Genomic DNA, 12,977 nt, shown 5'->3' on the forward strand with positions numbered 1-12,977 from the left:
CCCGCATACCACAAAAAAAAAAAAAAAAAAAGAATAATAAAATGATTAACTATTAATAAATGACAAGAGAAATAATAATAGTATCTACCTCAGGTTGTTATAAGAATCTGCGTTGCTAATAATTGTAAAAAAAACATTTATCAAGCGTTTACTTGGTGTCAGCCATCATGCCGAGTAAGAAGCAGCATAGCATTTTGGTCAAAGGCACAGACTCGGCAGAGACAGTTCTGAATCCTGGTTCTACCACCAACAAACTGTGTGACCTTGAGCAAGTTGCTTAACCTCTCTGGGCCCCATTTTCCTTCTCTGTAAAATGAGCATAATACCTCAAGGGTTCGCTGTGGGATTAAATGAGTTGATCTATGTAAAGCACTTAGACCAGTACTCCAAGCACTGTGACCAGTAAGTACAATAAGCACCATGGAAGTGTTGGCTGTTATTATTTACTCAGAGCCTGGCAAGTAGTCAGCCCTCAGTAAACAGACCACCACGCGAATGATGACCCTAGAGCCCAGGGAGGCGGCTTCTGCCCAGGCTAGAGGGCGGGGCTCCTGGCTCCCTGCTGGGAGCTGTCTTGGAGGCAACTCTTGCCCTCTGGTGGACACAGAAGGAAGAGGCCGAATGGAAGTATTTCCTCAAAAATGTGCTGGCCGGCCTCAGTGGAAGAGAACGGAAGAGGAACACAGTCTTCTCTCAAGGAGTCTGCTCTCCAGCGGGCATCCACTCAAGATTCAGGTACTGGAAGGGTTCAAGTGAATGCAGCTTTTGCACTATTATTTTTCACAAGTTCCACGATTTAAAAATTTCTAGTGCAGGGCTTCCCTGGTGGCGCAGTGGTTGAGAGTCCGCCTGCCGATGCAGGGGTCACGGGTTCGTGCCCCAGTCCAGGAAGATCCCACATGACGCGGAGCGGCTTGGCCCATGAGCCATGGCCGCTGAGCCTGCGCGCGTCCGGAGCACAGGCTCCACAACGGGAGAGGCCACAACAGTGAGAGGCCCTCGTACCGCAAAAAAAAAAAAAAAAAAAAAAAATTTCTAGTGCAAAGCGTTGGCCAGATGCTGCCAGGGCTCCCTGTGCTTTCCCCAGGGCTTCCCATCACCCACCCTCTGGACAGAAAAAGAGCTTAATGGCCGAAGTGGACTCTTAATCGTGAAAGCGTGCTCCAAACCTCCCAGTACTTCACTTACGTCACATACAGGTTATTTACACCCACTTTCCAAGGAACAACAGCAAAGAGTAAAACTCCTCTCTCAGGCCCAAAGTCTGAGCGTCAGCACGTCCCAGGGTCAGCCCAGCGGGGCGGCTATCACTGCACTCTGGGTTCCAAACACACCTGTACGGAGAGCCCGTGACCTGACGCACCAGGGTTTTGGCAAACAAGACAGAAGGAGACAAAGTTTATATCCCAGCAGGAAACAGAAAACAAACAGAAGTAAAAGATCACGATAAGTGCTTTGCAGAGCATTTTAAAAGGTAATAAAATAAACAGCAGAGGGGTGGAAGCAACTTTTCCACAGAATGAGTGGTGGGGGAAGGAGAAGGTGACATTTTTACTGAAATTGGAAAGACAAGAAAGAAGCATCCATGCAAAAAATCAGGAGGAAGAGCATGTAGGCAGAGGAACGGAGAGAAATTCTGTGCAGAGAGAAGTGAAGAGGGGAGAATAGGAGGCAGTGAGGGAGCGGGAAAGCGCGGGGCTGTGTCAGGAGATTAGATTTTATTCTGCGTGAAATGGGAAGCCAGAGGAGTGTTTTAAACCAAAGCCGAACAAGATGTCATTTACATTTGTAAGAGACCCTTCTGGTTACTGGTTATAAATGGAGGGGGTGGGACAAGAATAGCAGTGAGAGGAAAACCAGTTAGGAGGCTCCTGGATCTACTTGTTTTTTTCTTTCTTTATTGAAGTATAGTTGATTTACAATACTGTGTTAGTTTCAGGTGTACAGAAAAGTGATTCATTTCTACCTATTTATATGAATATACCTAGATTCTTTTTTTCCAATTCTTTTCTATTACAGCTTATTACAAGATATTGAATACCGTTCCCTGTGCTATACAGTAAAATCTTGTCGTTTACCTATTTTATATATGGTTGTGTGCGTCTGTTAATCCCATACTTCCAATTTATCCCTCCCCCTCCACTTTGGTAACCGTTAAGTTTGTCTTCTACGTCTGTGAGTCTGTTTCTGTTTTGTAAATAAGTTCATTTGTAATTTGGGGGGGTAATATTTTTTAGATTCCACATATAAGTGATATGATATTTGTCTTTCTCTGTCTCACTTACTTCCCTCAGTATGATAACCTCTAGGTTGGACCTACTTTAAAAGAAGTATTTGCAAGACTCACAGATGGGTGATATGGGCATGGGCGTATAGTGAGGGAAAGAGGAATCTGAGTTTGACCCACTGCATGGACAGTGGTGTTGCTTACTGACATGAGGAAGATGGGGAGAGGAGCCGGTCTGGACATGGAAATCCAGAATTCTGTATTGGACACGGCACGTGTGAGATGCCACATGCGAAGAAGAGGGAGGATGAAGAGGTAGTGGGGCACTCAAGACTGGAACTGAAGGAGAGGAAAAGGATGGAGACACAGGCCGGGGAAATCAGCCAGAGCTGGCAGGTAGGGCTGTGGGACTGGAAGAGTGTACCCAGAGAAGGGAGCCCTCCTGAGGCGGAGCTGGGGTACTGCAACCTTGAAGTCGGCTCACCAGGAGGAGCCCGCAGAGGTGAGGGTGGCAGAAAAACCAGGACAGGGAGGGGCCCAGAAATCAGAAGAAGCAGGTGGCCAAACGAGTTGAACCTCAACTGGACAGAAATGACCCCGGGATTTAGCAACTGGGAGGTCGCTGTAGCCTCGACAGGAACGATTTAGTGGGGTGTGGGACATGGAGTGGGCTTCTTGTCGCCTCTTTCCCTCCAACCCTCTTCCTCCTGAAGGCCCTCCGTGCAGAACCCTGGGAGTCATCTGGAGCATGTGGTCCTCTTCACCACCACATCCTCACTGCCCCCACTGCTCTACCTGCCGACTCCCCTGCAGCTCTGCTTCTCCATCGGCTGCAGCCTTGGTTCAGGCCACACCATGTCTTTCCTGGACTTACAACTGTCCCTCACTGACCCCCTTGCTTCTAGTCTCCACTCCCTAGTCTGCCCCCCAACACTGCCTGAGTGACGGCTCTAAAATGCACGTCTGACCCTGAGTCTCTAGTCCTGAAGCCTCCTGAACTCCCGTCACCCTCTGCGATCTCACACTTACCCCGCCTCCACCCTTTCATCTCTGAGCTCCCCTTCATCTGACCGCCACCGCCCGCCCCCCACCAAGGCCTCTGAGAGTCCCTTCCTCTTTTTACAGGCTTTCCTGCCTCATTCCGCCCCTCCTGCAGCTAAAGTGTCACTTCCTCCAGGAAGCCTTCCAGGACTACCTCCCACCCTCTGGACACCCGGCTGTGGCCCACAGCCACTTACCTCCTGCACAGGCTCGATGGTCAGCTCCAGGTAGCGGCTGACGGCTGCCATCCTCTTGAGGGGCTTGCAGTAAGGAAGCGTGGTGAGAGGCACCCAGTCTGAATTCTTTCAAGCGGGGATGGGGAGACAGAAAGGGGGATTCTTAAAGTCAGGAGACCTTTTCTCAAAACAGGATCCCAGTTTCTTCAAAAGAACCCCTACAGTATTTTTTTCTGTTCTTTTATGGCACATCTCACTTTCTGCTTCCTATAAGATGTATCTTATCTGTCTCTTTGAGGTCACAGTAGGTGGGTGGGTCCCAAACTTTGCTGCACCGTGGAATCACCTGGGCTTCTTAAAAAACCAAACAACTGAAGTTTAGCTCCCACCCCCCACCCCACCTCACACCAGACATTCTGGTTTAATTGGTATGGATGTGACTTGCAGAGTTGAAAAGCCCCCCAGATAATTCTAAAGTATGGCAAAGTTTGGGAATCACTGAAGTGGGTGCTAAATAAATGCTTTTGTAAAGCAGTGTGGTTCTTGAACTTTACTGGGTACCAGAAGCACCCAGAGGACTTATAAAAACACCCCGAGTTTTGGATTTGGTAGAGCTGGGTGGAGCCCTAAGATGTGCGTTTCTAACAAGTTTGCAGGCAGTGCTGGTCCGGGGACCACACTTTGAGAACCACTGATGGAAAGACTGCTGAAGAGATTACAAAGGCTCCACTTCCTCTCTTCAAAATACTAAACACACACAGGGCTCTCTTTAAATACCTTAGCTCCCCATTGGGATATAATTTTGTAACAGTTTCTAGAATGGAATGAAAATAACTTCCCACTAGAGCCTTCTTGGGAACTTGGATCTTTGGTCTAAGCACCTGTATCTCCCCTTTTACCTTGGTCATACCCACACTATCTTCTACTTCATTAACTCAGTCAGATTACACTGTTAAACCTAGAAAATTCGGAGGAGGGGACCCGGTTCACTCACACGGAGCCTCATTTCTACTCTGAAAGAAATGAAGGTAGTGAGGAGTCCAGGTAGTAGGTGAGATTTTTTTCCTCAAAAAATGATCTTAGAAAAGGGGGAGCTGCTTTATGTTCAACTCTTTACAAGCTCTCTTATTATTATGAGGCATTTTGTCAACTATTTGCAAGCGAGGACTTTTGACAAAGAAAAATTGCCTCAGTTAGCGTAGTTCTGCTTACTTAGAGGGGTCACCTGATTAAATCAGCAAAAGACAGAGACAGACACATTTACTGGTATGACATAATTGTAAAGGGTGGATGTCATTTGTAAGCAGCACTTTTAAAAATCAGCTTTTTAGTGATACCAACTTAAAAAAAAAAGCTGTGTTAGCGGTGGCGATGCTGTGGCTGTCAGATGCATGCAAAAGTGGGAACTTAAGTTTTTACGAAATGAGGGCAGAAAGCACATTACTTCTAAAGTAACGTATTAATTTATATAGTATGTGAACTTAAATATATACATGTAAATTACCAAATAGCATAATAGCAAACTTAAAAAATATTTTGTACTTGGGAAAACAGAGGATCCTACTTATTCAGGGCACTCAGCATTGCGCGTAACAGTAGTTTTTTAAAGTGACCAACTGGCCAAGCTCGTGGGGACCCCCAGGATTCCCAGGCCCGGCCCCGGTGAGGCTCGCTGCCTCTGCCCATGCTGTGCACAAACACCGGGGGGCCCCGTCCAGCTGTGAGACCTTGCCTCGGTCCTTGCCTCCTGGTTTTCTTCCTCCTTCTCTGCACAGGTCAAAAGGGCTTGGGTGTCGGCATTCTCTCTGGCTTCAGAGGCAAATCCCAAAGCATGCCTCAGCTTGCTCTTCATCACCCACGAAAGGAAAATGATCTGAGAAGTGAAGTTAAGGTCCACGGAGGCAGAGAACTTCAGCCACCGGTGCTGCCTTCACCTCTGCACCCTGAGGGCTCCATCCTGGGCTGGTTCCTTACCTCCCCGGGATCATCCGGTCGAGTCGGCCCCAGAACAGACACAGCTCAACTGAGGACAGAGCCAGGTCCGACACTCTCTAGCTCCTGTCCCCCTGAGGGCCCAGTACCCAGCCAGACACTGCCTCTAACAAGCACTTAGTAGATACCTGTTACACAAAAGGATTTTGAAAACCATTTTCCCTGGCTTACAAGGACAGTACACGTAGCGGGTTGAATAGTGTCCTCCCAAAATTCATATCCACTCGGAACCTCAGAATGTGATCTTATTTGGAAACAGGGTCTTTGCTGATATAATTAGTTAAGATGAGGTGGTAGTGGATTAGGGTGGATAAGGTAAGTCCTGTGGCAGGAACCTCACAGGAAGAAGAGAAGTAATGCAGAGATACACAAAGGGAAAAAGGCCAGGTGAAGATGGAGGCAGAAATTAAAATTATGCTGCCAACTCAATATCAGAAAACAAACAACCCAATCCCGAAATGGACAGAAGCCCTAAATAGACATTTCTCCAAAGAAGACATACAGATTGCCAACAAACACATGAAAGGATGCTCAACATCACTAATCATTAGAGAAATGCAAATCAAAACTACAATGAGGTATCACCTCGTACCAGTCAGAATGGCCATCATCAAAAACTCTACAAACAATAAATGCTGAAGAGGGTGTGGAGAAAAGGGAACCCTCTTGCACTGTTGGTGGGAATGTAAGTGATACAGCCACTGTGGAGAACAGTATGGAGGTTCCTTAAAAACTAAAAATAGAACTACCATATGACCCGGCAATCCCACTACTGGGCATATACCCTGAGAAAACCATAATTCAAGAAGAGTCATGTACCACAATGTTCACTGCAGCTCTATTTACAATAGCCAGGACGTGGAAGCAACCTAAGTGTCCATCGACAGATGAATGGATAAAGAAGATGTGGCACACATATACAATGGAATATTACTCAGCCATAAAAAGAAACAAAATTGAGTTATCTGTAGTGAGGTGGATGGACCTAGAGACTGTCATACAGAGTGAAGTAAGTCAGAAAGAGAAAAGCAAATACCATATGCTAACACATATATATGGAATCTAAAAAAAAAAAGTGTTCTGATGAACCGAGGGGCAGGACAGGAATAAAGACACAGACGTAGAGAATGGACTTGAGGACACAGGGAGGAAGAAGGGTAAGCTGGGACGAAGTGAGAGAGTGGCATGGACATATATACACTACCAAATGTAAAATAGATAGCTAGTGGGAAGCAGCCGCATAGCAGAGGGAGATCAGCTCGGTGCCTTGTGACCGCCTGGAGGGGTGGGATAGGGAGGGCGCGAGGGAAGGAGACACAAGAGGGAAGAGATATGGGGATATATGTTTATGTATAACTGATTCACTTTGTTATAAAGCAGAAACTAACACACCATTGTAAAGCAATTAGACTCCAATAAAGATGTTAAAAAAAAAAATTATGCTGCCAGAAGCCAGGGAACCCCAGGAGCCACCAGAAGTTGGAAGAGTCAGTGAAAGATTCTCCCCTAGAACCTCTGGAGAGAGTATGGCTCCACCTGGATTTCGGACTTCTGGCTTCCAAAGCTGAGAGAATAAATTCCTGTGGTTTAAGCCATGACGTTTGTGGTTATGTGTTACGGCAGCCCTCGCAGACTCAAATAGTATGTGAGAAAATCCATTTCTAAACTATTTATGCTAAATCCACAGGTTTTCCACCCCTCCCCCAACCCCACCCAGCATCTCCACTTGCCACTGTCTGAGCTTAGCTTGCCCTTGAGGCCCTCACACCAAGGTCACTGGGGTGTCAGCGCATCAGGCAACACCCCCTTGGGGATCAGAAAGGGGCTCAGCGATCACTGACAGCTTTTCTCTCTGCTTCCCCACCCCAGGCTCCAGCACCGAAGAGGACAGAAAGCAGATGATCACTCGTGTAGGGTAGGTCAGCTTGCAAAGCCCTTCCCAGCCTGTGAGAAGACAAGGCAAAGGTGAGGAAAACAGGTTCACAGAGGACGGGGACCAATCCAGGTGGGGAGCAGCACCGAGACAGGAGCCTGGCTCTTCTGTGATCCCAAGGCCAGGAAGCTTCATACTCCCCTCTGCTGTTTCGCAAAGCTCCAGTCAAGAGATATTTCTTCTTATTAAAAAAAAAATAAAAAGGAGGAGGGACTTCCCTGGTGGCGCAGTGGGTAAGACTCTGCACTCCCAATGCAGGGCGCCCAGGTTCGATCCCTTGTCAGGGAACTAGATCCCACACGCATGCCACAACTAAGAAGCCAGCGAGCTGCAACTAAGGAGCCAGCCTGCCACAACTAAGACCCGGTGCAACCAAATAAATGAATAAATAAATAAAATTTTAAAAGGACACAAAGCACAAAACTGCACATTGCAATTGTGTCTGCCTCCCCCAGGATTCAAACCACCACCCTGGCTACTGGGAAAGAATTCTTTCTAGCAAGAGGGTAGGAGGGCAGGTGAGACACAGCAGCCAAGCCCCCGGGCCTGGGGTGGATACGGCGAGGTCCAGCGCTGCACGGCCGAGGGAGGTCAGGAACCAGGGTGTGGCCCGTAGCAGGTATTCAGGCCGCCGGTCATGGGCCACGATGGCCGAGGCGTAGAGGAGGCCAGCCAGGGCCGACAGGAGCCGGGTCCACAGGTAGATGGAGGGAAATGTCCTACCCCAGCACTGGGCAGAGAGAGAAGGGGGCTGGGCTGGGAGGAACACTGACACCTCCCTCAGCTCCCTTAAAGCTGATTCTAAGACCCAGGCCCCTGGTGATGTAAGAGGTTGGAGGGCAAGCCCTCTGCCCATGGCCAGTCCCCAGAGGTGCCACTTCTGTTGGGCTTCAAGCTGCTTCCAGGAATTCCCTGGCAGTCCAGTGGTTAGGGCTCCTCGCTTCCACTGCAGAGGGCATGGGTTCGATCCCTGGTTGGCGAACTAAGATCATGCAAGCTGCGCGGCGTGGCCAAAAAAAAAGAAAGCTGTTTTCTTTGTCTGGTGAACTCCTATTCATCCCTCAGAACCTGGCTTAAACCCAACTCTGGGAAACCATCCCTTAACACCTCCACCCTAAGGGGAGCAAGTTATTCCCTCTTCAGGGTCCCTCACACCTCTGACATATCCCTCTATTGGAGTGCCTTTCACCCTGATCATGACTTAGCTCCTTACACATCTGTCTGTCCAACAGACAGAGGGCTCCTGAGAGCAGGGCTGAGGTCCTCACCATCTCGGTGCCCTGGAACCCAGCACTGGGCAGGGGCTCGTGAATGTCAGTGGGGAGAGCAGGACGGAGACTGAATTATGGAGAACCAAGGGCCCACTCTTCTCGTCTTGGGGCCACCAACTCTGAACCAGGCAGGACGGGAAAGTCAGGAAAATTAGAGATAACATTCTGGAAATTTTGAAGCCAAGGGGATATTTCTGGAGAATGAGCAATGGAAATATTGGTTTTTAAAAAAGGAAACATGCAATATTTATACGTAAGTATCCTTTACAGGTTTAAAGTCACTTTATATACACATTAAGTATATATACAAATATTATGTGTTTCCAATTATATACAATTACATAGGTAATCAAATTAATACATAAATATAAATTATATTTTAAGATGACTGTACTTAGAGACATACAGGCCTTGGTTAAGGAATGGAAAAAATTCAAGAGAAAAAGCATGTTTTAGCCAATTTTCTCCATTTTAATTTTAACCCTCAAAAAGATTCCTGGGACTTGCCTGGTGGCACAGTGGATAAGAATCTCCCTGACAATGCAGGGGACATGGGTTCGAGCCCTGGTCTGGGAAGATCCCACATGCCACGGAGCAACTAGGTCCGTGCGCCACAACTACTGAGCCTGCGCTCTAGAGCCCACGAGCCAAAACTACTGAGCCCAAGTGCCACAACTACTGAAGCCCACGCGCCTAGAGCCTGTGCTCTGCCACCACAATGTGAAGCCCGCGCACTGCAATGAAGAGTAGCCCCTGCTTGCCGCAACTAGAGAAAGTCCGCGCACAGCAACGAAGACCCAACACGGCCAAAAATAAATTAAAAAAAAAAAAAAAAAAAAAAGACTCCTGGGAATTCCCCGGCGGTCCAGTGGTTGGGTCTCCATGCCTTCACTTCCAAGGGCCTGGGTTCAATCCCTGGTTGGGGAACTAGGATCCCACAAGCCCCACAGCACGGCCAAGGAAAGGGGAAGAAAGAAAAAAGATTCCTCAGGAGTGTTACATCTCCCTCTGCATCTCTTCCAGTTTTGTTCCCGGGCCTCCCTGTTTCTGGCCTGTCACCCACTGAGCAGACGGCACGCAGCTGGGGACGGTGGCCCCTGACCCACTGGCCCCAGAGGCTGCGGGTGGAGTGTCACCCCTTCCCATCAGCCCGTCCCACCTCACACGGCCCAGCAGCACTGCTGTGGGGGGAAGACTTTGGGGTCCTCCAGTCCACCCATCCCCATTTTACAGTGGACATTGATGGCCAGAGGGGAAGGTGACTTGCAGAGCCGGGCTACGCCCTGAGCTGGATGAGGCCAAGCTGGGGGAGCCCTCTGCTCTCAGTCCCGTGCCAACCCACGGCCAGCGCCCACTGACTCAGAACTCAAGCTCTTCTCAGGGTCGGTACTAGGGTCCAGAGGGCTCCGCCTGCGGCGCTGAACACACAGCTGTGCTTCAAGCATCACTGCTTGAAGACTGGAACTGGCTTGGCGACTCGAGATGTGGTATGAATTTCTCCAGCACACACAGGCCTGTCTAGCAGGTCAGGACAGACGGCTGGGAGGATGGCCTGCCTGGTGGCTTCCCGGCAAATCCGCGCTGGGGACTGGAAGCGGGCTGTGCCTCAGACACTCTAACAGCAGCAATGATTCCCTGTGTTGTCAGCACAATGCTTTACTGATCAGTGCGTGTTTCGCACCCTTTGTCCTGTTCAAGGACTTGCTCCTGGAAAAATGGGAACTTTTCCCACCAAAGCCACCCAGCCAGGCTGCTCCTCAGCGCCCCCTGCAGGGGTAAATTAGAAGCGGCTTCTGGGGGATCCAGGGCCCAAGTCCAGGCTGGCTTGGCTTCCCTTAGCGCTGCAACCCTGCTGGCTTTCTCCCTAATGAGGGAACCCTAGCTCTGGGTTATTCATGGGACCAGAGACACTCAGGGCTGGCAGCCCCTCCGAGATTGCCCAGCTCAGTCCCCTTGCAACTCCCCTCTATCTTCTTGCCAAGGGGCCATCAGGTTTGAATGCCTCTAGTGATGAGGAGCCCACTACCTCCTAAAGCAGGAATAACAACAGCAGCTGTTCTCAACATGCCAGGCACTGGGAAAAGTGTCTAACCCATGGAATTCTTCCTTTCACCGAACGGGAAGCGGCCCTCCCGGTAACCTCTTGGTCATTGATTCTGGTCTTGGTCCTGTTCTCCGAGACTGCAAAGAACAAGGCTGCTCTTTCTGCCCCAAGATAGCCCTCTGTTTCCTGTATCCATGAGCTTCCTTTTCTCTAGGCCAAATGCAGTGACTCATTAAGAAGTGTCTGCTGGAAGCTACCCTGGGCAGACCCCAAGCACCTGGAACACAGTGAGAAATGAAACAGACAAGGGCACTGCTCTCACACTGCCGATGCTCTGCTAGGGGACCAGGCAGCAACCTGGTAAGTAACTAAAGGAGCTCATTCAGGCTGTGATAAATGCGATGAAGAAAATTAAGCAGAGGGAGGGACACAGCGGTGGGGCTGGACTGGGGCTATTTTAGGTGGGATGGTGTTATGGGTTGAATTGTGTCCCCCCAAAAAGATGTTGAAGTCCCAACCGCCAGAGGTAGTGAATGTGGCCTTATCTGGAAATAGGATTTTTGAGGTTATTACGGTGGGCTCTAATCCAAGGGGACTGTGTCCTTGTGAAAAGAGGAAAGTCAGACACAGAAACATACGGAGGGAAACCATGCGACCACACACACACACACACACACACACACACACACACACAGGGAGAACTCCACACAAATCCTGGGGCTGTGCTGCCACCAGCCAAGGAACTACCAGAAGCTTAGAGAAAGGCCTGGAACGGATCCCTCTCTAGGGCCTTCAGAAAGAGTGTGGCCCTGCTGACACTTTGGTATCGGACGTCTGGCCTCCAGGACTTAAAGACAGTATGTTTCTGTTGTTCAGAGTCTGGGATACTTTGTTATGGCAGCAGCAGGAAACTAATACAGGTGGTCAGGGCACTGCAGCTGTTCCTTCAAAGGTCCTCATGTGACACAGCTTCCCAGCCCTGACCACACCCTGGAGGCCCATCCCAGCGGTGGCTGAACTGAGCACACTGTTCCCCATGCTCCCCTCCCTTGCCCTGGAGACAGCATCTTTGCTCATGAGGCCCTGTGCCCCGGGAGGTTTCAGGCTGCGGCTCCCACGAGCGGTCAACTAAGCACCCGCCTCCTCAAATCCTGTTCTCCTGGGATTGCTGTTAAACCACAGTGCTCTTGGGCAAGACTAAATGATGGGCCGTCACATTTCTGGCGTCAGGCCCCACCATTTTCACGCGTCCATAATATGTGGCTCTTTGGCTGGCGCTCTCCTGCCTCGGTGGCCTTTCCCGCACACTCTGCTCTGCGCTGAGTGCCTTCCCTTCGCCTCTGCCTCCTCAGACCCCACCTGGCCTTCGCTGCCAACCTGGGGCCGCGCCAGCACCCAGTGCCTGGCAGTGTGAACAGTTTTCACCCTCGCTCATTTGAATAATGTAGGAGGCTTCTCTCTTTCTTCCAGAACCCCAAACATTTGATTCTTTCTTAGAGCATTCAAACATCCTGCTTTCCATTTCTGTGTCTTCCTTGGGGAGACTGTGAGCTCCCCAAGGGCAAGCAGGGCATCTCAAGGCACGTCTGTTCCCCCAAAGGACTGGCCATCACATGACTTCCCTAACCTCAGATGCCTGGAAAATACCTGCCAACAAGACACTCTCGAACACACAGACCCCAGCAGCTGCATGACCCTGTTCTCTAAAAGCTCAGGTCTTCTCGTTCCTTAATGGGGTGCTTACCCATCCAAACTCAGGGGATCCTTCCGGAGAGCCTGATTTTCATTTGCTACGAGAAATGGAGAGAACACAGTGCCCTCTCCCTGTAAGCCTCAGGACCCTCTGAGGCCTGGGGGCGGCTGTTCGCTGCCCACACACACGTGTATACACACACACACACCCACATACACGCCCACACGCGCACATGTGAACGGAGACACCACCTCTCCACCCCGGTGACCTGGAGCTGGGAGGATGCTCCCAGACGCCCTAAGACCTGCCAGCGTGACCCACAGTCCCGGCCCCAGACTCACGATTCTGGAGAGTGGGGGGATCCGGGAAGCCCAGGAGCCCAAGGCTGCGATGCCGCCCAGCAGGTAGCCAAGGATTTCAGTGTTGTCCTGCGGGAACGGTGATACACTCAGCACCCTGAGGAGATGCCCATGCACCCCAGGCCCGTCCTTTTCTGCTTTTAGGAGGTTCTTCCCAACAAGGCCTAACCCTGACGCCCACCCCCAGGGCATTTGTTGGAACTAGGAGAAGGGGAGGGGCCCGCATTCCCCCTCGCCCCCC

At 50.1% G+C, this 12,977-nt stretch overlaps 1 protein-coding gene across 1 annotated transcript in view; it reads right to left on the reverse strand.

Moving 5' to 3' along the window:
• TMEM44 (transmembrane protein 44) overlaps positions 1-12,977 on the reverse strand; it is a 33,826-nt gene that overhangs the window by 14,936 nt on the left and 5,913 nt on the right. The window contains exons 4-8 of the mRNA XM_024752103.1: positions 12,906-12,937; positions 12,719-12,805; positions 7,929-8,099; positions 5,177-5,317; positions 3,466-3,570 (exon numbers count right to left, since the gene is read on the reverse strand). Of these exons, the coding sequence (XP_024607871.1) occupies positions 3,466-3,570; positions 5,177-5,317; positions 7,929-8,099; positions 12,719-12,805; positions 12,906-12,937 (536 nt within the window). The remainder of the gene's footprint in view (positions 1-3,465; positions 3,571-5,176; positions 5,318-7,928; positions 8,100-12,718; positions 12,806-12,905; positions 12,938-12,977) is intronic.

The sequence above is a fragment of the Neophocaena asiaeorientalis genome, unplaced genomic scaffold (genome assembly GCF_003031525.2).
Source record: "Neophocaena asiaeorientalis asiaeorientalis breed wild unplaced genomic scaffold, Neophocaena_asiaeorientalis_V1.1 scaffold293, whole genome shotgun sequence".
NCBI classification, from domain to species: domain Eukaryota; kingdom Metazoa; phylum Chordata; class Mammalia; order Artiodactyla; family Phocoenidae; genus Neophocaena; species Neophocaena asiaeorientalis.